At 33.6% G+C, this 26,577-nt stretch overlaps 1 protein-coding gene and 1 long non-coding RNA gene across 2 annotated transcripts in view; one reads left to right on the forward strand and one right to left on the reverse strand.

Annotated features, from left to right (window-relative positions):
• LOC134248725 (angiopoietin-related protein 2-like) overlaps positions 1–24,542 on the reverse strand; it is a 46,245-nt gene extending 21,703 nt beyond the window's left edge. Inside the window, exon 1 of the mRNA XM_062731124.1 lies at positions 22,706–24,542. Within this exon, the coding sequence (XP_062587108.1) occupies positions 22,706–23,822 (1,117 nt within the window). The 5' untranslated portion in view covers positions 23,823–24,542. The remainder of the gene's footprint in view (positions 1–22,705) is intronic.
• Positions 2,913–6,441, forward strand: LOC134248722 (uncharacterized). Its single transcript, XR_009988112.1, has 3 exons — positions 2,913–3,249; positions 4,197–4,369; positions 6,292–6,441. It is a non-coding gene; the product is annotated as an uncharacterized LOC134248722 (long non-coding RNA).
• Positions 24,543–26,577: the final 2,035 nt, after the last annotated feature.

The raw sequence follows: 26,577 nt of genomic DNA on the forward strand, positions 1-26,577 counted from the left end.
ACTTGGGTCAGGATATTTTCCGGAAGTGTCTAGTATGGAAGATCGCTAGGGGTCAAAAATTGGGACACGAATCATGACTGATTTTGGGAGACATTTTGCATTGTATCTTTTAAAGTATAAATATTTTGTTAAGACATACTGAACATCATTTGTGCAAAATGACAAGATCTTTAATATGATATCAAGAAAAAAGTGCTGACTCATCAAATTAGGGACCAAAAGGGGCCCAAACTCTTCAATCGATAACTCTTTAGCAGTCAGTATTTTGTTATACATTACTGAAGCAAAAATGTTAATCTAAACAGTCTACAACTATATATTATGATTTTTACGCCGTATGATATATAATTAGGGGCCAAAAGGGGCCAGAATGCTAAATCTTTGACGCTTTATATCTCGAAAGTGAGGAAAATTTTGCTAAGTAATATTGAACAAAAGATGTTCAAGAAAATGTTCTGAACAATATGCAACCTTTCATTTTTCGCTATATGTCCCCATTAAGGAGTTAAAGGGTTGGCCCCTAAATTTTTCTTTTGCAAATAACACGAAAACGAGACAGAATCTCTGAATAGTTGTTGAACCAAAAGTGTTCAAAATCCTAATAGCTTTAAGATGAGATCAAGAAAAAGGGGCTGGACACACAAATTAAGGGCCGAGAGGGGCCAAAGGTCTTTAATCGATAACTCTTTAGCAGTCAATATTTTGTTATACTGTACTGAAGCAAAAATGTTTGTCTCAACAATCTACAACTATATATTATGATTTTCATGTCGTATGGTGCATAATAAGGGGCCATAAGGGGCCATAAGGGGCCAGAATGCTAAATCTTTGACGCTTTTTATCTCAAAAATGGGAAATATTTTGATATGTAATATTGAACAAAAGATGTTCAAAATAATATTCTGAACAATATGCAACATTTTATTTTTCGCTTAACGTCCCCATTAAGGAGTTGAAGGGTTCGTACCTTAATATATCATTTGCAAATAACTTGAAAACGGAAGAGAATCTCTGAATAGTTGTCGAACAAAAAATGTTCAAAATCCTAAGAGGTTTAAGATTATATGAAGAAAAAAGGGATGATCCCTAATATTAGGGGGAGGTGAGGGGCCAAAAGTCTAATTTTTAAATCTTTAATGTTCAATGTCTGTTTACAGATTACGGAGGCAAAATCGTTCTTCTTCACAATCTTTTTCATTATTTTAGAATGAAAATCTCAATCAAAATCTTTTCTCATCTTATCAAGAATCGGACGGAAGACCCACTCATTGCTCGCAACGAGATCGTATCTAGTTATTAAGGTCTTACGTCTTCAGCGGAAGACCTTCTTGTTATTCATAGGTTTCTTTTCCACTATTTTTAGTATTAAGGTCTTCCGTCTTCAGCGGAAGACCTTCTTGTTATTCGTTTGTTTCTTTTCCACTGTTTTTAAGGTCTTCCGACTTCCTTCGGAAGACCTTACTGTTTTTCTTATGTTTCCTATTATTATTATTTTTCCCTTTTCATAGTACACGTGTTTTCTCCGAAACCACTGACCCGATTTCAAAGATTTTTTCAGGAATGATGCATTGTTGTAATATCTCCAGACCTTTTTTCATTTTTTTGAAAATCACTTCCGGTCGCATTTTTTGTCCGATTTTCTTTTTTTAAGTTGTCATTTTGTCCAAGCATCTTCTTGTAAACCACTCAAGATTGAATCATGATATTTTCAGGGATTATAAAACATCTTATTGAGTTATGCATGACGTCTTTTAATTTCGCATCCGTCACTTCCGGTCGACACAGGAAGTGATGTTTAATTTTAAGATTTTTTAAAAAATTTAACGGGATTGATTAAAGGCAAATAGAACATATATTTTTATTCACAATCCTCAACAAAAAGCATCCATCAGAAGTACTTCCGGTATAAACCGGAAGTACTCGAAAATTCAAAGTTTTTCCTTTGAATCAAAATAAATCAAATAAAACGATTGAATTTGAGTTTTTCAATTTTTTCTGGCTTGCTGACTGTGATGTCAGCCGGAAATAATGCCGGAATTGTCAAAAGTCGTCAAATGACGTCACTTCCGGTCAAAACGCGTAATTACTTTTGCACCGAGTATAGTTTGGCAAGAAATATACAACAAAAGTTGTGCGTAATTATGAGAGCTTTCATATAAGATTAAGGAAAAGGGGCTGGCCCCTATAAATAGGCCAGAGGTAAATAGATCATAAACGTTTTTTTTTCTGAGAGCTAAAAATATTAATTTTTTTAATGGTAACAGTTATACCAGAGACCTTATATACTAGTATATAGGTCCCTGGTTATACTATGAAAAATTTTATCTGAAATCATTTCGAATTGATGAAAAACCCTGTCTTTTGGTATAAAGATAAACAAACTCCAAACTATATTTGTTTTTTACAAAACAAATATGTGGGAAACCTTACATGGACAAGTTGTCTAGCTACTGTAGCCAGCCAAGCCTTTACTGTGCCACTAACGCACAGTTTTAGCAGGGACCTATATACTAACATAGGTCCCTGGTTATAGTTGATGCATCAGTAAGATATAGTGTTGATTCGGTGTTTCTCTGTTTTCTTTTTATGCAAGTCATTTAAAATGTGATGTATGTACACAACAAAAGGTGAAATCAAAATGGGTTTTTTCTGCATTTGTATAGGTGTAAACAACGCGCGGCATTGTGGGAAACGGGAAGATACTAAAGACTTGATATGCTAAAATCCTGATTCACCTGATTAAAAATTGTCAGTAATATTCCAAACAAATGAATTCTTGTATAACATAATGCATCATAGTCAAAGGTCTTTAAAATAAGACATTTTAAGTACTCAATATTATCATTTAATTTAAAATAAAAACATCGGGTAATTTCAGGTCTTTAGTACATCCGGGTTTCAGTGCGTCCCATCGAAATCGGCAAATCGGACACATGTTGATCATGTTTACAAAGTGAAGTTGAGGATTTTCTCACCATACAAGCCGTATGTAAACATGCACGGACATTTTATCTGCAGCTCAAAGTACTTTATCAATCCTCTGAAGCATTATTCTAAGCAAAATTATCCGATTTATATATTCTTGTGTGAATTGTTTACGAGGAAATTCCGACTGTCACAGTAATAAACAAGGATGAACACTCTTGACTCTGTTTCGGATTCCCCAGTGATAATTGTATCGAATGATTAAAGAGCTGACGGTTACATTTTAATTTATGATTGGCGTGGACCATGGGAATGAATTCGAAGGTAAGATTTTTGTGTACCTAAAATTTACATTATATTACTATGGCAGCTTAGAGCATTTATCAGCTGTCGATATTTTTAGAAATACACAGACACAGCGATATATTAACTGTTTTACAGTTCAGACGCTCTCAGTTAGCCTTTTAAAATCCCCACAGCTTTAAATTTTATTTAAATATGTGTGAGCATGTAATTTCAACAAGACTTGCTTTCAACATGTTCAAAACAAAATGTTTTTCAACTAATAATATGTTGACGGGTGTGATGTTAGGGTACGATAAGCATGGTAAGGGCAGATACTTATTCACTTTTAATTTAGATCAGGCTTGTCAAACCGCACTAGACATTTGGTGCATCGATGCATGTTCACATGGACTGAGTTCAATTCAAATTATTTTAATTCGAATTAATTTACTGCGCATTAAATTACTTTGCATTAGCTCCTTGTGAACACTAACATGACTAAGGTAAGCTAATTCCAATTAAATTTTGAGGCATGTGAAATGGCAAAATTAAGTCAAATGCTACATGTTGGTGGTCAGCTTTAAGTACTTGTGCTATTTTTGAGTGAAAAACTAAGGAAAATATAGTGTTAATCACTAAAATGTGAAAACAGACACTGTGACATTATGTCAAATACATCTGTTTATGCCTAAGGTGACATGATTTGTAAATGATGTCATAAAAGCCTAACTGAAGCCTGCATGACTGTCAAAGTAAAATTTTTATTCGATTTGGTTACTTTGCATTATAATTAGCTGTCATGTGAACACAGTTTGATTCGCATTAGTTTGATTTGCATTTAATTTAGTTTACTTCGCAATAATTTTCTTAGTTAAATTGCAAAAGAAATTTGTAAAAAAAAAAATGTATTTAGTAGAGTTTGCTTTTTCTGTGATAAGGCTGCAGAAATGGTTTGTTTGTTAATTAGTCTATTGAAAATTTTTCAGTCATTTTATGATGCCACAACTTGGGATAGTAAGCTGCAAATATAGACTTGTACTCAGCACTTATTGCCTTTGAGAAGTAAGGGATCCTTTTCGTGCCAACACCCACACCTACTGTGACACAGAATCTCAATTTATACAGTCTCTTTGGAGTAACCTGTCTCTAGCATTTAGCAGTAAGTATCAGCTTCTTATTGATACTTTGATTGATAATGTTATCATGAGAATCTCATTCATTCACTCATTTAATATATACTGGTGAATAGCTTCAATATGGACCTTTACTTGGAACTCAGGGTCATTATCCTAACATCTACTGTGAGGTTTTTAGGGTCTAATTCACTACAAATGTTGGGTGCATGGTTAGGGAACATAACTGCGTACATGTTTTTGTCTTAGGTTTGATGCAGTGAATTAAAATCAAGCCCACCTTCATGATTATACATAGCGATTGCCCTACCACTAGGCTACCATAACAGACAATGATGTATTTGGGTTATATAGTAAAAAACGCTTAGGCAAACACTTATAATGAAAAGAAGCTTATCGAAAATTGAATTTTATTCCCAGTCTTTTTAAAATATATATGGAAAACTAAATGGTGTCCTGATAAGGCAATTTGTTAAAGTGTGTTAGGAACAATGTGCTAACACAGTGTTCTCAACACTGTTAGGCTAAGGCAACGTAGAACAACATGCAGTTGTGCTGATGCTCAACATGCTGCCATGCTAAGGCCATTCCAAGTTTTTTCTATGTTTAGCATCCATGTGCGCCTTGGTTTTTGACACCCCATGTTAGAAAAAACACACAACATCAGGAGTCCTGAATTTGATTAATTTAGGCAAAATTGTTGAATTTGTCAATTTCTCCAAATAATTCTGTACAGTAAGTTATATTTGGTGTATTGTAAGCATTTATTCCCTGTGTTTTATGTTTTGACTTCTGTGTTGTTGTTTTTTTGCAAATAGATTGGTAGGTTTTTGAAAGATGGGTGGACGCTAAACAGAGAAAAAACTTGGAATGGCCTAATACAACTTTATACAATCTATTTGTGTAAGCTTGACGGCGTAGTGTAAACAGCCTGCTGAAACTTTGTTACAAACGCACTAAGTACATTGTCACCGTGTTGTCATAAGCACACTAGCCCATTCTCATAAGCGTGATAGCACATTTTTACTTCACGCTAGCATGTAAGTGTCTTAAACAATTAGCATGCTGTCATAAACTTAGTAGCATGGTGTTTTAAATGAGCTAGAGCAGCATTGTTACTTTGCGCTAGCTCATTGTTTCTTATGCGATGCTGTTTTGTCACTTCATTAGTGCATTGTTCCTAATGTGCTGTAACACCTTTATGAATGGCCTTATCCTGACACATAAAAAATCATAACCAGATACCATCTTTCTGACTGATTAGTCGGTTAATAACTGTTAACCATTACCATTCCTAATAAATTTTGACATGAACAAGTTATGTACATACCCTTTATTTGAAATCATGAAAAACTAATATGTTATTTATTACATCCTCAAATGACTGCCTGTAAACCTAAATTTATAAATGATTATAGAGTAGTTTTACAAATAATACACATGCAGAAATGTGACAGTATACATTTATTGACTGAGTTCGAGGGCAACATGCGTTTTGTCGGACCAAAGAACCAAACTGTCTGCCCGAGGCCGTTAGGCCAAAGGCAGACAGTTTGGTTCGAGGGTCCGACAAAACGCATTTTGCCCTAGAACTCTGTCAATAAATGTTTTGTTATACCTTTCATTTTATTATATATTTTTTGACATACATGTATTTTGTACTATATTCCGTAATGTAACATTAGATCTGTCATTGTTTAAAACCAAAGAATGAAAATGAGATTAAGCTCCGCCCATTCTGTGACGTAAGCGGTCCAACATCTCTCCGAGCGGTCCAACATCGATTTTTTTATGCCTGCTCAGCAAAACATTAAAAATGTTAGACTTTTTTCTGTATAGATTTGTATAGGAACAATTTTTTAAGGTATAACAATATCTTATAACTAAGTTTGATGGTTTATCTTATCTGATAAGTTGTACTTTTAAAAAAATCAATTTCTTTTGATAGGTGTGACTGTCATCTGAGTACTGAAATTTGATGCCAAGCATGATCATGATTTGCCAGAAGAGCCTCTTTTGGGAGATGACAAAGAATAAACAGCAGAATGAAATTGAAACAATCAACTGAATCAAGTCTCAGTTTAAGAAGATGATTTTAAATAAATCATATTTAAATTTTGATTTGAGAGACAGACATAAATCCAAAAATATGATTATATCAATTGCTTTCAGTTTTTCAAGATATTAAATAGATTTTGTTGCAAAATCTAATATGTTTAATTTGGAATAAATGTTCTTTTAAATATTTGTCAGATCTTGCATGTTTACATCTGTATTGAGGTCTTCCGCTTCCAAGGGAAGACATACCAATTCTAATGGTAAAGATGATAGAGGTCTGTCTTCAGTGGCAATATATAAGATCTAATATGTGTATTTTTACAGTATAATTGAAGGAACATTGCTATCTTGGCATAAACAACTAAAGCATTAACAAATGTGCATGATTCAGAACAAAGGACATGTTATTTCAAACACAAGATCAAAGAGATGTCCAGTCACATTTCAAAGTCAACAAAGCACAAAATCGGTTTACAGTTTAGCTCATATGAGCTAAAGCTGTAGTAATATTTTGAAATTCACCCATTATCATCCTTATCTTAAATTCTTCAGAATTTCATTTCCTTCTCAGAACAACTGGACAAAGTTAAGTTCAACTTGGCACAGAGCATTCTTTAGTGTAGATTTCTGTGATTTAGTGATTTTCATAGGGTCACACTAACCAGCATTTTTCTTAAAATTGCTTTTAGACAGAAACATAATATTTTCAGTGATGATAGAGCTACATGTGCTGATGTGACACATACCTCTCTCTTTCTCCGGAAGTGCAGCACGTCGGCGCTCGCTATGGCTTGTAAAAAATCCCATCGGGGATTTAGAAAATGTTCACACCTTTTCTGCAATATCTTTTTACATGTTAATATTTTGTAAAGACATTAAGAACAAAAGTTGTGAAGAATATCACGATCTTTCAAAGGATATCAACTATAAAGGGCTTGCCCCTATAATTAAGGACTTGGAGGCACCAAAATTTTTTCCTTAATATCTGAAAAAAAAAATTGAATTTGTAATACGTCAAAGAAGCAAAGTTGTTCAAAATGTCAAGCTTAATCTATTGAATTTGTCAAAATGCGTCTGGTGACGTCGCTTCCGGTCAAACCGAAAGTCATCAGAAAGTGCATATTTTTATCATTCTTGACAAGGTTTTGGGTAACATATATCACTGAAGGCATTAAACTTAATTTTTGTCAATTCACATCACTTTTGGTCAAACCAGAAGTAGCCAAAAAAAAGCTTATTTTGAAGGTTTTGACTCAAAATTGAAATTATAAAGTCACTGGAGACAACTTAGCTCATTGCTTTCTTTTTGTAAACGTCACTTCCGGTCAAAACAGGACGGAAGACCTACTCGTTGCTTTGCAACGAGCTTTGCTCTAGTTCTTCTTATTTTTTTTTCTTACCGATTTTGTGCACGCGATTTCTCAAAAACGGCTCGTTAGATTTTTATGAAACTTCAGGTCTGATAGAACATAAAAAAATTTCGATACTCTTTTTTATTTTGATGACGTCACTTCCGGTTCGGAGATTTTCGCAGTTTTGTGATTATTAAGGGTCAGTTTGTCCGTCGCTCTTCTTAAAAACCGCTCATCACAGGAAGATGAAACCTTTTCAGGAAGATAGAGCAACATATGTAGATTTGCATTGTGTTGTTAACTTTCACCGGAAGTACTGCACGTTAACGCTCGGTATGGACTGAAAAAAGTCATATTGAGTGTTTCAAACTTTCTAACACTTTTTCTATTATATCATTTTACATGTAAATATTTTGTTAAAAGATACAGAACAAAAGTTGTGAAGAATTGTGAGATCTTTCAAATGATATCTCAAAAAAAGGGCTGACCCCTAAAATAAGGGATCTAGAGGGGCCAAAAGTTTTTACTTGATATCTCAAAAAGTATTGAGAATTTGTAATACGTCAAAGAAGCAAAGTTGTTTAAAATGTCAAGCCTAATCTATTTGTGTCATCAAAATACGTCCAGCGTCGTCACTTCCGGTAAAACCGTAAGTAGTGAAAAACGCGTATTTTTGCCGTTCTTGTCAAGTTTTTGGGTAACATATGTCTCTGGGAGCATAAAGATTAATTTTCCGCCCGTCGTCATCACTTCCGGTTAAACCGGAAGTAGCAAAATTTTGCGTATTTTTGCATTTATTAACATAGCTTTAGAGGATTCAAATCATTTTTAGGCGTTATTTCTCATTTTTGTTAAAAATGATATCTACTTCCGGTCAAACAGGACGGAAGACCTACTCGTTGCTTTGCAACGAGCTCGGATCTAGTTATTATTATTGTTTTTTTTTTTCTTACCAATTTTGTGCACGCGATTTTCATAAAACTTTCAGGACTGATCGAACATCAAACAAAGCTGAAAGTAATTTTTTTGTTTTGATGACGTCATTTCCGGTTTTGAGATTTCAGCGATTTAGTGATTTTCAGGGGGTCTCATTGTCCATCATTTTTCTCGAAAATGCCTTAAGACAGAAACATGAGATTTTCAGAGATGATAGAGCAAAGTGTGCTCTTTTGTCACACACCACTCTTTTTCTCCAGAAGTGCCGCACGTCGGCGCTCGTTATGGCTCGAAAAAAGTCCTATCGAGGACTTAGAAATTTTTCACACCTTTTCTTCAATATCTTTTTACATGTTAACATTTTGAAAAGACATATAGAACAAAAGTTGTAAAGAATCTCACGATCTTTCTAATGACATCAACGGTAAGGGGCTGGCCCCTTATATAAAGGACCATAAGTGGCCAAAAGTTTTTCTTTTATATCTCAAAAAGTATTGAGAATTTGTAATACGTCAAAGAAGCAAAGTTGTTCAAAATGTCGAGTTTTATCTCATAGTGTCGTCAAAATACGTCTGGCGACGTCACTTCCGGTCAAACCGGAAGTAGTCAAAAATTGCATATTTTTGCCGTTTTTGACAGGTTTTTGGGACACATATGTCACTGGAAGCTTAAATCTTATTTTCTGTCAGTCGACATCACTTCCGGTCAAACGGAAAGTAGCCAAAAATGTCTTATTATTGCAATAATTAATATAGATTTGGAGAATTAAACCATTTTTAGACTTCATTACTCATTTTTTTGAAAAATGAAAGTTGCAGATGTACTTCCGGTCAAACAGGACGGAAGACCTACTCGTTGTTATGCAACGAGCTCGGGTCTAGTTAGTATTATTTTTCTTCCAACCGATTTTGAGCAAGCGATTCTCAGAGACGGCTCGTCCGATCTATACCAAACTTTTAGATCTGAAAGATATTTAATTGATCTTGATAGGTTTTTTTTTCTTTTTGATCATCTCACTTCCGGTCGATTTTCTGATTTTCAGAGGGTCGGCTTGTCCAGGGAACTCCTCCGAAACGACTTAAGATATCGACTTAAGATTTTCAGTGAAAGTAAAGGAAGGTTTAGTGAGTTGTAATTGGGTCTCCAAATCTTTCTAGTTAAGGTCTTCAGTTTCCAACGGAAGACCTTATTGTTTTCGTTCGGTTTCTTTTTCCCTATTATTATTCTTTTTTTTTCTTACCGATTTTGTTCTCGGAAATGGCTCGAGAGATTTTCACCAAACTTTCAGATCTGATAGATATTCATCTGAACCTTGTCGGAAATTTTAGTCGTTGATGACGTCACTTCCGGTCGTGAGATATGTACGATTTTCTTATTTTTAGGGGGTTGGCTTGTCCTGGAAACTCCTCCGAAACGACTTTAGATAATGAGTAAAGATTTTCAGTGAAAGTAAAAGAAGGTTTGCTGAGTTGCAGGCAGGCGTACAAATCTTTCTACCGCGAAAGGCGCCGAAGCTTGGTAGAGCCGAAAAAATGTCTCAGGAACATCTCACAAAATTTGACACGTTTTGTTTCATATCTTCGTGTATATTCATAATTTGTTAAAACATATAGTAGAAAAGTTGTGCAGTTTTAAAAGACCTTTCATTTGAAATCGAGAAAAAGGGGCTAACCCCTTAAATGAGTGGCTCAGAGGGTCAAAAAGTCTTTTATCTATAACCCTCTTATAATCAATATATTGTTTTACATTTCTGAAGCAAAAGTATTCATCTTAACGATCTGCAACAATATATTATAACATTTTGATCATATGTTACGTAATTAGGGGTCACAAGGGGCCAGAATGTCAAATCTTTGACACTTAATATATCTCGAAAAGGGGGAATATTTTGACAAGCAATATTGTACAAAAGATGGTCAGAATAATGTTCTAAACAATATGCATACTTTGAATTTTTGTAAAATTGCCCCATCAAGGACTTGTAGGGGTGGCCCCTAAATAATTCAATTCAGCATATCTCCACAACGAAAAGAAATCTCTGAATAGGTATTGAACAAAAAGTCTTTGAAATCATATGACCTTTCATATGATTTAAAGAAAAGGGGGCTAGCCCCTATCAGTAGGGGCTCAGAAGGGCTAAAAGTTTTTCATCTTTCACTCTTTTATGATCAATATTTTGTTATACATTACAGAAGCAAAGATATTCAATTTAAAGGCCGGATCTGACCTAGATAAATATCCACACGGACAGCAATTAAGCATATTAGGGAGCTGGCCACACCTCCCATCTGATAAGACTGCAGAGTTATGCTATTAATAGATTAGCAGCTTGCCACTTACACGTGCTTAAAATAAGACAACAAAGATTGTGCAAATACATAGATATTTTAATTATTTCTACGTTTAGAAAAGACATGTTTTATGTAACGCCACCAAATGTTTTTCCTGAACTGAAATTTTTGTTTTTTATAGTTCTTTTTCCCAAGTTGCTTACGTGGGGTTTTAGGATTACGTGTGTAAGTGATAGAAGTAATGTCTCTACCCACATTTTCATTCCAGTGACACGTACCAAGGAATGCTCGCACTTTATACTGTTCACTTCCAAAAGCAATCCTTTTATCCTCATATATATTTAAAGTGTTATTAAAACTCTCAACAAAATAAGTATCACGTCCTAATCGAAAATCATCCGGATTTTTATAGATCACTGAATTGATTATAACACCTTTTAATAGTTTTTCTGCAACAGGGTTTTGAATCACCACTCGGGAAGATTCGTAGTTTGGATCCACTTTACATCTTGAGGAAGAATGACATCTTTCATGGTTGTTTTTATAGTGATCTATGATATTGTCTAACATCTCTCTGAGCGTACCCGAGTCTCCACCACAGTGTTTGATGGCCCAGTAGAAATGTGTAGAAACGGCATCCGGTTTGTCGTAAAGTTCCTCGGACCACGTTTTACCTTCTCTGTACCGTGGTCCACTTGAAATGGTGGACATGGCCTTCTTAATATTTTTTATGCCATGCCAAATGTCGTTTTGGTTGCAGGTAAATCCATTTTCACGTTCCCTGACTAGTTTGTTAATTGACATATTTCTGTCATGCGTGTGGACGTTGACAGAAACTTGTTTGCTGTCAAGAACCTCGTAAATTTTTTCAGTTCCAATTTTTTCATGTCTCTGGGTAACTGGATCATCAGTGGTCGCAACATGCACACAGTTGAGAACTTTATGCGTTTTTTCTCCTATTGCCACCACACTGGTGTCCTGGGCATTTTTCCGCCACCCATGCCGTGCGTCAGTTATGATGTCAATTCCGTCTAAATTGTCATATAGTCCCACTTCCTCTAGTAAAGCGGTGTGAATAGAGTCTTCGTACTCTTGCTGGACAAATGTCTTGTACATTTTAAAAAACGAATTCCGTTTTTCTACAGAAAGAACACCGATTCCTGCTTCTCTGCAAAATCTAGAATAACAGATGGCAGCATACCACTACACAAGAAAGCATGATTAATTCTTTCATTGATAAGATACTTTCCGTTCGGAAGGTATGGTGAAGATGCCCAAATATACCTGTGTTTTGGACGATCGGTTCTCGAACAACACAGTTTCAAAGAAGTGACATGTCCCCGTTTTGTTGCCTTTTTTACCTCCAATTTTCCTCCACAATGTTTCCCATGTACAGCAGCTACATCCATGAGTTTTTTCACAGAAGGCAGCGATGTCACAAAGAAGTCCTGGTTCACCTGACTTTTCTTAACATTAATATAAGTTCCAGGTGTTTTGGGATGATCGACGTTGGCTACTGACTTCTTCCAGGTAGACAGCAAATTTTCAATGATGTCGGCATTGTTGACAGGTCTACCCAGTTGTTTGACAAACATTTCCCTGACTTCCTGAAGACTTTGCATAATATTAATTTTCTTGTCTTCATTAGCTGGTATTTCTAGCTTAAAAGTTGGAGGACGCTTTCTTTTGTTTTCAGCAACGATATAGTTTCCCAGTAATAATAAAGCTTAGTTAATGACGATTATTCTTTGAATTACTCCTGCTTGTATCTTATATAATATATAATATACATTATCTATACTAAAGGGGGTCATATTTCAGTGGACTGTACCATTTTTTAACAAGTTGTTATCTAATAAAGAAAACATTGACAATTTTGTGAATAATAATTAACGCTTTTAAAATTTATTAGCACTTTACTAATTAAAAAAAGATTTTATAAATTTTGTGGGAATAGTTTTATTTACATTAATGACAGAATAATAACAACGTGGTTGCCCCCACTACCCCTGTTTAGGTTTCAGATGGAATTGACCAACTTCCACAGACACATGGAGGGACCTCCCGCCAAATGTCAATAAATCAGCCTAGCTGTGATACAGAGCAGGAGAAGAAGGCTCAGTGGGGAACATCCATTAAACATGTGCATGAGAGAAATACAAGCAGTATCCTAAATATATACATATGTATAATTTATTGAATTCGTCATCTACTTTTATAATTTCCAGTTTTATCAATAAATAAGGAATTATAGTTAATTATATTAAATTAAATGAAATCCAGAGTCCCCTAATAGACCTCTCCCCTGCAAAACTTCCCTCCAAAACAAAACGCGGTCTCAATTTAGCAAAATGGAGGAACAAGAAGAGAAAAGTGTTATTTCATTGAGAGTAAATTCAGAACAAAGGGAAGCCATTATACAATTCTTTAATTTTAATAACTGGGATTTAGATGAGATGAATGGAGAAACTGATAACAATGAGGAGGAGGGCGTGAACTTTGAAAGGACATACAACATCCCGCAAAATGAAGACTGTGAAGAATGTCAAAATTGTTTATGTAAACCATGCATAACTGATGAACGAAATATACAAATGTGGTGGGCATCGGAACCTGTGCCACCAAACACACGGAACAGTTCCCTTAGAAAAGAAAGGTACAAATTCTTTTGGACTATGCTTCTCCATAGAGGTGTGTTTTTGGATGAGAGATATATAGCTAGGAAAAGAACTGCTTTACTCAACGATCCAAGATTACGAAACACTGTGTGCCATCGTCGAGATATTTTACCACAATGTGTATTAGAACTTGTAAGGCATTAGTTTCCTAATCCAAAAAATAAGCCATACATGGGGCATCGTTGGAACTAAAAGAAAAAAAATGTCCAAGATTTCTTTTTTAATAGTGTGACTTAATAATTGTGATATTTTCTTTTATTTTGTTTTCCATTTTTTATTTGATTGTTTACTGGGTCTAGCCTTCTGGCAGCCACAGACACGTGTTTACGCTGATAATCCTTGTTATCTCGCCGATGTGATGCTTCACTAAGTGACTTAAACAGCATGACTGACACAAAGTGATAATTGTTTACACTCTCTGTGATCTAAGCACGAGTTTGATTCTAATTTACTACTCGAGGAAAAGATAATAAAAAGTATTGAGGATTATTTTCGGAGTATCTTGTCTTTCTTTTGAGGTAAGAATATGGCGGCCATTTTAGCATGCGTCAATAGCGACGAGCATTTCCGGTGTAAATGTAAACATTCAGCAGCTGTCCATCAAACTCCAAAGAAATTTGAAATTTCGATCGCCTCAGAATTTTAAATGAATATTATAGACTGTATTAATTTTTTTACACTGTATTTTAATCACCCAAACACATCTGATAACTTAGTTAGATGACTCAACAACTTTCGGAAGGTGTATATTGACGGTATAGATATAATTTCAAAAAAATCTCCTGCGAAGTGAAGAGTGGCAAGAAAGTTGAAATTTCCTCCATTTTTCTCATTGGCTGCTATTTATACCCCAGACCCGCACTTTAACAATTTGCAACAATGTCATATAAAATTTTATTCATATGTTACGTAATTAGGGGTCACAAAAAGCCAGAATGCTGAATCTTTGATTCGTCATATCTCGAAAAGGGGGAATATTTTGATAAGCAATATTGTACAAAAGATGGTCAGAATAATGTTTTAAACAAAATGCATACTTTAAATTTTTGTAAAATTGCCCCATTAAGGACTTGTAGGAGTGGCCCCTAAATATTTTCATTTAACATATCTCCACACCGAATAGAAATCTCTGAATAATTGTTGAACAAAAAATCTTCAAAATCATAAGACCTTTCATTCAATATGAAGAAAAAGGGGTTGACCCCTCAAATTAGGGGCTCAGAGGGGCCAAAAGTCTTTTATCTATCACTCTCTAATGATCAATATTTTGTTATACATTACTGAAGCAAAAGTATTTATCTTAACGATTTGCAACAATATATGATAATATTTTTATCATATGTTACATAATAAGGGGTCACAAGGGACCAAAATGCTATATTTTTTATGCTTTATGTCTCGGAAAGGCGAAGTATTTTCATAAGCCTTATTAAACAAAAGATGTTTAGAATATCGTGATAAAAATGAGAAACTTTAACTAGCGAAAACTCAACGTCATTCTCTTTAAACAAATATCTCAGTCAAAATCACATCTCATCTTATCGAGAAATTCAACGGAATACCTACTCGTTGCTCGCAACGAGATCTCATCTAGTTAAGGTCTTCCGTTTCAGACGGAAGACCTTATAGTGATTCTACTGTTTTTTCTTTTTATTATTAAGGTCTTCCGTTTCAGACGGAAGACCTTACAAAAATTCTACTGTTTTTTCTTTTTATTAAGGTCTTCCGTTTCAGACGGAAGGCCTTATAGTGATTCTACTGTTTCTTTTTATTATTTTTTTTCCCCTTTTGAAATTTCGTTTCTTGACGATTTCTCAGTTATGACTGGACAGATTCTCATGAAATTTTCAGGGATGATAGAGAATTAAAATACCTTTCAAATGTTGATTCAGTTGATTTCAGTTTTTCAGAATTCACTTCCGGTCGTCAGATATGTCCGATTTCCGTTTCCAAAAATATTTTGTTCGAGTCATATCTCAGAAACGTTAAAAGATTAAGACACCAAACTTATATGAGTAATAGATCTTGATAAGTAGGCAAATTTAAATGGGTTAAGATTGTCCGCCGTCACTTCCGGTCGTCACAGGAAGTGATCAAAGAAAACGAAAATTTTAACTTTTCATTTATGAAACTTTTTTTGCATTACATTATAGTATTTTATTTGCAGTTTTCAAATATGTCAGTCCCACCGGAAACAAAAACGACAACTTCCGGTTATAAGAGAAAAACTGGATATTTTGAGTATTTTTCTTTCCCATAAATATTTTTTATAGATAAAATATTTGTAATGATTTTTGGATATGTTATTCAGACTGCAAATGTCTACAGTATTTTTAGATATCTTTGTAAAATTCACTTCCGGTCGCGTGATTTTTGGTCCTCAAATGAGAAGTTATCATAGCTAGATCTCGTAAACGGTAAAAGATTAAGACAACAAACTTATCTAGAATGATAGATCTTGATGAGTAGGCAAAAAAATACGATCGTCCGCCGTCAGTTCCGGTCGTCACAGGAAGTGATCCAAAAAACCGAAATTTTCAACTTTTCTTTCATGAAACTGTTTTAGCTTTTCATTATAGCATCTTATTTCTTGTTTTGAAATATTTCAGTACCACCGGAAACAAAAAAAAGACAACTTCCGGTTATAAGAGGGAAACTGCATAATTTGAGTATTTTTCTTTCCAATAAATATCATTTATTTATAAAGTATTTGTAATGATTTTTTGATATTTTATTCAGACTACAACTGTCTACAATAACGTCAAGTTTTTTTGCAAAACTCACTTCCGGTCGCGTGATTTCCCGTCCTCAAAATGAGAAGTTTTCATAGTCAGATCTCGTAAACGGTGAGAGATTAAGACACCAAACTTAGTGAAGTGGTTAATCTTGATGAGTAGGCAAAAACAGTTAGAATAAGATCGTCCTCCGTTACTTCCGGTCGTCACAGGAAGTCATCAAAGAAATCATAAATTTCAACTTTTTTTAGAATACTTTTTGGCATCACACTATTGCATATTAATTGTTGTTCCGATATATGTCCGTCCCAAATGAAACAAAAAAAGCAAATTCCGGTTATAAGAGAAAAAGTTTATAAATTAAGTATCATACTATCCCATAAATATATTTTATAGAATGAGTATTTAAAATGATTTTAGACACGTTATTCAGATTGCAAATGTCTCAAGTAACTACAAATATCTTTTTAAAAATTGACTTCCGGTCACGTGATTTCCAATCCTCAAACTGAGTAGTAAGCATAGCCAGATCTTGGCAATGGTAACAGATCAAGACAATAAACTTACATGGATAATAAACCTTCAAGAGTGGGCTACAGATATAGAGATAAATGCCTCCGACGTCACTTCCGGTCGCCACAAGATGTGATTTAAAATATCTAAAATTTCAACTTTTCTTCCATTTTTTTTTTTGCATTACATTATTGCATCTAATCAGTAGTTTTGAAATATGTCAACCCCACCAAAAACAAAACAAGAAACGATTTCCGATAATAAGAAATAAAACTACGTCAAGATCAAAAGGTCAAGGTCATTGGAAAAGAATTAAAATTGCTTATATATGTCTTTCCCCCAAATGACCTTGACCTTAGATATTTGACCTTGACCTTTGACCTTGACCCTTACTCAATAGTTGAAAAATCTTTATTATATTTAGTTTGATTCAGCTTCAAGTGTTAAACTCAAGTTTATAAGGTTTTTTTATGACCTTGACCTTTGACCTCGATAAATGACTTTGACCTTTAACCCCATTCACCCAAAGGTCACAATCAAGCTTGACTTCGTGGACATATTTACATCTCTCACTTTAACAAATACTTATATACCCCCCTCGGTGAGTCTCTGAAGTATATAATGAAATTCTAATGAGTATCGGGAAAAACTACATTTTTTTCTGTCTGAAATCTAGGTGCTGATGAGCATAAAAATTAATTAAAACTTGCATTGGCTATTTCTTCAGTGTTTTGTCAACAGCATTCGATTCTCCTGCTTTAATATGAAATTTTAATACCAAGTATACTTTATTTCTTGTATATGTAGAATTTATTTCAATTTTATTTACATTTAATATTAATTGAAGAAATCTGGGAAATAATAATTTTTCCTATCAAATGAATTTCTACTCAATTCATATAGGTTAGATAGATTGCAGTTATCTCGCTTTGTACGTTGCAGTGTTGAGAAAATGCCCTTGACTCACAAATTATGACAACAAATTACGTGTAATCTGATAGTAGAGTGCACATGTACCAAAAATGCACCCCGGGACTACCAAGATTTTGGTTTGTTTTTCCGAGCAAGGTAAAACTCCCAGTATTCTGTAACTCAATCTATGCCCTAAAGAAAATTCACCAATTAATATGGGGTTTTTCACCTTCTTCTAAGGCCTACGGCTTTTCAGCTTAATTTCCTCTGCAACTGACCACGTGTTTTAGTTTCGCATTTACAGCTCTGTATATGCTAAGTGCCATAGTAATACCTACATGTTGCACATCATTCTTTTACAGCAAGCACTCTGATTCACTGCAAATGTCTCTCATAATTATTCTAATCATTTGTCTACATCAAATATCACATAAAACAGGGAATATCTCAGTTTTTAAAGAAATTTGACCGGGACTTTACTACGAAACTATTTCTTTCGCTTCGAAACTATTTCCTTCAACCTTAAAAAAATAAGCTTACAAAATATCTTAAATGTTGTGGAATTTGGTGGCTCAGTGGTTAGCGTGTCCGACTTTCATACTAATGGTTTTGGGATCGAGCCCAGATGGAGAAATTATTATTATTTTTTTTTTGCATTTTGCTTTTTTTTAAATAGAAATAGAAAAATATCCTTCTTACAGATAATTATAGGAGAACGGAAGACCTTCTTTGTTGCTGTAGCAACAAGAGTTTCTAGTTATTATTTTTTTTCTTCTTTTTCTTCCTGGGTACCTTTTTGTCCCGGAGTGATCTGGTAAACTACAAATCCGATTTAGGTAAAACCTTTTTAGGGTCAGTAGGCATGTTATGTAGATTTGCGGAATGAAGGTCATTTTGCGCCCACGTGCTTGCAAGAGCTGTGAAATGACCAATATAATAGATATATCCATAACTTTTCTATTTTTTGATTATCTGCTTTGAAACTCATAATATAAGTATATATTAGTAGTATAGACATGATGACATGGTCAAAATAGCAAGAACTCACGCGCATGCACGTGTGCTTCGCTCTGATTGGCTGAAACTAAAATCTCAATATCTTTCTTGTTTTTTGACAAAATCCTTTGAAATTTTGAATATATTCATGGACTTTGAAGATCTACAGCATGATATATAAGAATTATCATGAAAGCATGTGCATGCACGTGTGCTGCAGTCTGATTAGCTGAAACTTTAAATGTCTATAACTTTCTTAGTTCTCAACGAAACGGGATGAAATTCAGAATATGAATAGGTATAATAGATATCTACATTATGCTACTATCAAATTAATATTCACGGACAAGCATACATGCCCGTGCGCACGCGCAATACGTAAAATAACCAATATATTTGAAAAACAGTAACATTTATATTTTTATGATATTTTTATCAATTCTCACGATAAACAGATATGTTAATGGTTTAGACAACATAACATTATCAGCTTGCATGTGCGTGCGCATGCAATACGTTAAATGGGATATAGTTGATATCATTGTAGTTTTGATAATTATATGATGAAATTGCTTAATACTGATCATATTTTTAAAAAGTCTTACAGGAAAAATGGCGCAAAAAGGGAGTTGGGGAGCGTTTGGGGAACATATGTAACGGTCCCTGTTTAAATTAGAACTAGTTATATAATAGTGTTGTGTTTTGCATGCACTATGTCTGAATGGATATCAGAGTTTGACACATGGTACACGAGTCGGAGGCAAACCTTGACTACTATTTACCCTGACTATTATTTAGGCGCTGTCGGATTTTCCTTAGAAAAAGTGAACTTTTTCGGCATAGTATGCTTTGAAAAAATATATGTAAAACCAATTTTCTGAATTTAGATTTAAGTAATGGAAAGTTTTGATTTTTTTTTATCTATCAAATAGCTTTTTACTACCGTCGGGAAGAGCAGAAGACAGGTAGAAGAACTCTGAGCCCAGCACTTTATCTTTTCATTATACAAGTGTCGGTAGCAAATAAAACAAGGAGGGGAGTAATAAACCCCAAAACGGGTAAGCTACATTTTCAATGCCTATACGATGTATATTTTCCCAAAATAAATGGGGGACTTAGCCTCTCCCCTTGCCCGACCTTCACCCGGTTTCGATGCCTATGCTAATCCATTAACATGTATATATGTATTCACATACCTAGTATGGCGTTGACAATTTCAATGAATGAGTTATCTTTAAATCGACGAAACCTAAAATTTTCAGTACATTAAAACGTTTGATAGAGAAAGAATTTTCATTGTTTTGAAAAATCAAATTGCCCTCTTTTCTTATGATAAAATGCGATGATTTAAGGTTGTTTACATCTACAGCCCCATACAAATATACTTTTTCACAAAAAGAAAGGATTCGAAATAATGAAATTAAACAATCATCTTTCCATTTTTCTAAAAGACCCATTACCTATTATAACATTAATCAAAACCTAAAATATTTAAAAGGTCAATATTTCATGACCTGAAGTGACTTTATCATAAAATAAGTTAGCCAACCAGGATCGATTTATCATACCGATTATTTGTAAGAATAGTTATCAAGCTTTGTATTTTTTTTCAAAGTGCATTAATATGGTCGATATCAACGCACTTTGAAAAAAAAATTCCAAGTGCGTAAGCTTGGTCCCAAATTTAACGTACTTTGAAAAAAAATTTTCAAAGTGCGTAATTTTGCAAAATGCGTTGTAACATACGTTGTTTTATGTACTTGAATAATGTACACATTATCTACTCAAAAAATAACAATATTGATTTTAATCGACTTTTTAAGGATTGCTGAGGGGTCACTATAGGACTGATGATCTGAGATTGTTGACTACTTTCTGTAAGGTTGGATCATGTTAGTATACAGTTATTGAATGTGTAGGTGGGAAAAAGCAAATTTATGGTTCCCCGATGGAGGAAACTATTTCCTGAGGCAGCGAAGCCGCCGATGGAAATAGTTTTCTACCATTCCCGAGGTTGCAAAGCCGCCGATTGAAAAAGTTTCCTGCCATGAGGAACCATAAAATTGCTATTTCTCGAGGTCACTCTCAATAACTGTTTTATTTTACAGCTATTTTTTACCAGATATTCCGATATTTATTTTAAAAAAAACCCTGGAGGAATAATTAATAATGGATGCGGTTTCAAAAATCTTATGACAAGTAATGCATCGTGTCCTAAAACAAGTAAATTATTTTCAAAAAGTATTCTCACTGATATTTCGAAGAATTATCGTTGTCTTCATTTTGCTAGAATTCAAGTATGGCATGTCGAAATGTTTTGACATGACAGTTACATTGCTAATAACATTACGTCAAAGACTCGAGATTCCTTGAGCACTTCGCCCACGTAGCACTTTGATTGGTTAAAATTGCTAATAAATATTCATAAGAGACTAGTCCCAGGGAAAACCTCTGATTTTCAAAAGAGTAATCTTCAGATGAGGGAAATAGTACCTCCTCGGAAAATAGCCAGTTTTATTGTATTAATTTTGTATCGCGTAATTACAGCAGAAGAACAATAATACTGTATGTTTTTAAATCAACAATATGGCGACTGCAAGTTATTTAAGGCTTGTTATTGGTATTTCATTATAATTGTTCGAATAAAAATTTCATAAGAACCATGTCTATTACACAGAGAAAGTTTAAATTAATTTTATTTTACAAACTTTCTACTTAATAATTTTCTATAGCCAATGCACATCATGATGTCATATTTTGATGTCATAGTTTCATACTTGGATATTCAACTTGAAAAAAGAATAGTAATAACAATCAAGTTATATCATAAAAGTGATGACTTCAACCTTTTCAACTCCACTTACTTATGCAGCAATATTCCTTTATCACCTGCATATGGAGTGTATATATCTCAGTTAATTCAAGAGCATGCTCTACGTATGAACAGTTTATTTAACGGCGTAAATTATTGACAAACAAGTTGATGAATCAAGGATATCAACAGTAAAATCTATGGTCGATACAATGACCTTGTCAGCAAATACATTTTATTATTAATGCAAATCTAACAGACATTTTTTATACTACATGTAATTGTTAGTCCATTATTTATACACTGAATTAACGACGGTTGTTTCCGTTATTTCACGATCATGACATAGAGCACATGGAGGATGTGACCGGTCAGCAGGGGATGCTCCCTCTTCCATGGCACCTGATCCCACCTCTGATGTTTCGGGGTTTCGTGTTTGCTCTGCTCTTATTTTGTATTGTTTTACTGACTTTGAGATTGAATTCTGTTCGTTATCTCCATATCCTTCTTTACTTCCTGAGATAAAAAAACTCGACAAAACAGCTTCGTAACAGGGACATATTCTATTTCGATTTACATGGATTATATCATGCAAAGTGGAATATTCTTGAGTAAATAAAATTATTGCCCAAATCCTAGTTACTTCCCACTTTGATAATACAAGGATTTGAAGAAAGTAGATCTGACTGTCCATTTTTATCTGAAAATTTATAGATAGAAACTTAACAACTTATCGTGGATATTTTTGCAGCAATATTAATGATCCTTCAAAAAGTCTGCTTTTTATTATACATGGCTTCTGTAAAACAGAATAGGACTTGAGCTGAAGCATGTTATGTGATGTTTTATAAACTTATATATGGAAGAACAATGGCATAAAGCATGACACCGTAATGTTGGTGTCAAGTTTGTATAATAAGGAAATGTTAACATTTCTGTTTGATAGGTAAAGCCTTTATTCGTTTTAATAAGTGTCATTGCATAAATTATCTATACTTTGCGCAACTTACTTGTGATGTGCAATATTATATGACCTCATTAACATTTCCATAAAAAAAAAACATCATTACAATACATACGTGAGGTAAGTTTGGTCAGTAAATCCCTGATTTCCTTATTTTCCTGCCGTAATTGCTCATCTGATTCACGCTGAAGCTTCATAGTTGATGTAAGATTGTTCAGATAATCTTTAATTTCCATGATATCTTGTTTGAACTGATCATCTGATTCACGCTGAAGCTTGTTTGTAGACGTTAAATTGTTCAGAAAATCAATCATTTGCACGTGTGCTTGCTCTAAATTATTCAATTCACGTTGAAGCTCACTTGATAACGTAAGGTTTGTCAGTAAATCTTTCATTTCTGTGTGTTCTTTTTGATCTAAACCTTGTTGAAGCTTAGTTGTTAATGTAAGGTTTGTGATTAATTCTTTCATTTCCATGTTATCTTGAAGTAATTGGTCATTTGATTCACGCTGGTGTTTACTCGTTAACGTTATGTTGGTCAGCTGGTCTTTTATATACATACTATCTTGGTAATCTAAATCACGCTGAAGCTTGCTCGTTAAAGTTAGGTTGTTCAGTGAATCTTTTATTTCCATGCTATCTTTTTGTAATTGATCCTCAGATTCACGCTGAAGCTTATTTATTAACGTAAGGTCAGTCAGCAATTTTTTTATTTCCATTTGTTCTTGTCGTAATTGTTCATCTAATTCACTCAATAACTCAATCGTTAACGTAACATTGGCCAGTAAATCTTTCATTTCAATGTTATCTTGTGATAATTGTTCATCTAATTCACGCTTGACCTTACTTGTAACTGTTAGATTAGTCAGTAAATCTTTGATTTCCATGTTATCCTGTTGGTGTAATTCACGCTGACGCTTACTCTTTAACGTAATATTGGTAAGTAAATCTTTGATTTCCAAGTTATCAAGCCGTGTTATATTTTCTAATTCACGCTGAATCCTATTTGTTAAGGTTAGATTGGTCATCAAATCACGCTGGAACTTTATCTGCTCTATTAAGATTGTTCGCAATTCTTCTCTTATCTCTTCATTATTTTTGCAGTAATCTTCCTCATTCAGATAAATGTGCTGAGCGTTTGCACAAAGCAAACCGGAGATGAGGAACGTTATCCACACCATTGCCATGATATCACTTTTCTTCTTTGTCGATTGAGCATTTCTTAAATACATTTACTGAGCAGGAAGTGTTATGTTTTCCCGCTTATTTCTATAATTTTTTTGCCACATTTAGATGTGAAGCAGGATACATAAACTATTTTCCGCTATACTCAATCTGATGATAAGTCTACACCTTGTATCTTTCATTGGGTCAAAGATTCGGTGAATTCATGAATTGCTACATGTCTTACATTTTCTAAGATGATCTATTGTTATATATTTGTTGTGGAGATTGGTATGCTTAAAAATGAATCATTTTACTGTGGAAAGAAATTGTTAAAGAGGTACTAATCACATGAAATATGAAAATAACGAAGAGTAAATATATTGTTCAAACGTCACTACGGCCATGCCCTCCTTCCAATAATCAGATAAATTACAATATTCGTTGACAACTAAGTAAAAGCTTTACAACTATATAAGTTAATCATCAATCGATGCAAAGAAATGTGTTTTGCAACTAGATCATTGTATATACAATAAAATCTGGTATTCAAAGATTTTTTAAATACCCGTAATATCAACATTGTTATCAATAACTTCATTTTTCACAATGATTTTTTTAATATATCCGCACCTACAAATATGCAACAAGACATCTACAATTATGCAACTAGACATCTTCATTTAAATGATGACGATTAATCATTTCAAAACGTGACTCTTTTACAGTGCTCACACTCGGAGATTTAATTGATAAAAGTCGCTGTCATCTAAAATCCGTAAAAGAAAAACAGATCATTAAATTCAATTGACTTACATCTGATGGGAAATTATTGAAAAAAAAACAAACAATCATGCGTCGTTGAAAATTCGGCAAATTTAATGCAAAGAGTGAATATATTTTCAGTAATTCACAAACATTTTAAAGATAATATCCTTGTTATATTATCTAAGTACAAAATTGTAATTCTTCATTTCCTTGATATTCTTTGTACTGTATTGTTCCAGTTTGAAAACACTTTGAAATTATATTCAGGAGTAGAAAAGATTTCATAACGTTTTCACTTTGAAAAGTAATATGGACATTTTGGAAAAAATTCATTATCATCACAAATTACACATTCTTTTCTTTCATGACAACTCATTAAATGTTCTTAGAATGTCACTGTGGACGCTCAATTCGAATGAGACCGTGTAAAAAGAGGTTCCGTCTCTCAGTAGGTACTGGCACAAAGACATCTTGAAAAGTAGAATAAAATAATAATAATTTAAGACGCACGCTAGTACGCAATCGATAAACCAAATTTTTCCTAAAATTCATATTTGTTAAACCTTGCCAATTTTATATGGACACAAAGTCTCTCTTTAGAAGCACATGCAACTTTCTATTTTGTGCTAATATTATCCAATTAGAAGATTGTTAAATCAAAAATTCGTCTTCAATATGTGTATTACTTGAAAATACTATTCAATATTCAAAGCATTTGTGTAATTTTATTTCTAAAGGTACTTTGTTTAGTTAAAAATCTATAAAATTTATAAATGATGGTGTTTTTAATATACACATTCCCAATGTAAAAATGGAACAACTTATGATCTCATTAGACAAAATGAATGATAATTTTACAAAAAAGCAACAGAATAAGTGGTCAAAGTTTGTCTCAATGAGGAAAATTTAACAAGGGGTTAAACATATTTAGAAAATAATAATAATACCGTGAACGGTAAATTTATTTGAGATTTGACTTCTTTTGATTTTGAAATTTATTTAACATGAATTGCAATTTTCTATAAAATGTCCAAATATCAGATCTCTATGATGAATGGATCAAACGTTTCTCTGCCTAAATAAATGACTGTCATATAGCATTAAGATGAGAAACACTTATTCTAGATGTTGGCTCCTAAAGGTACGAAAACGTAAATGGCTCTGCACTTGTTGTGTTATAACTTTGTAAATTGTCTTATATTTTATCGACTTTTCAATATATAATGCGGTATACCTCCTTTTTATACACATATTTTGAATTGTAATAAGATTTTTTGTAACATAATTTAAGCAACTTCTTTTGTTCAAGTAATTTTATTGCTTTAAGTCTTATCAATGAAATACTACAATGATTTTCTGATATCAATCGAAACAAGAGTATTTAATCATGTCAGTATGATATTGTCGATATGAAAAAATAAATATAAAGCTATATCGATATAGATATATGAATATTTTCGAGAAGAAGTAAGAAAAAAAGTGTTTTGGGTTCACTTGGCGGGGGCGGAAATTCTTATGAATCTCCGCTTCACTCGGGAAAGCTTATGTACCTTGTATTTGCTATCGTGTACGATAATAGGCTGACGCAAATTCAAAAACATTTGAAATAGGAAGTTAGGGAAACATCAGCAGTTTGAATATATGCATTGTCATAGGGGGTTATTTAGCCTATCCCCACTTTTGAAGAGGGAATCTGATATATTCTATCCTGGTTCACTGCTCATATCTCTTGAGTTCAGTAGGGGATTGTAAATCGTAAATAAAGCGAAAATAAAATGTAAAAATATTATTAAAGTATCACTGATTAATATGTACCTTGTAAATATTTCATTTTGTTCCACTCTACGGTATACATAGGATCTGACGCATGAACGCGAACATCCACAGTCTTGAAACCCCCAATACGCATTTCTACAAAATGCTGCCCTTTTCTCCATTTTTTTTCTCTCAAGAAAAGCCTGGGCATCCTCTTGCACCAACTTATCTTCATTTGTTACTCATATTTCAAAAATCTGCCCATCTTTCCATATGATGGTTCAACTTCAGTAGCAATGT

This window comes from Saccostrea cucullata, unplaced genomic scaffold (genome assembly GCF_032062105.1).
Source record: "Saccostrea cucullata isolate Sc308-1 unplaced genomic scaffold, CSIRO_AGI_Scuc_v1 ctg1733, whole genome shotgun sequence".
Classification (NCBI taxonomy): domain Eukaryota; kingdom Metazoa; phylum Mollusca; class Bivalvia; order Ostreida; family Ostreidae; genus Saccostrea; species Saccostrea cuccullata.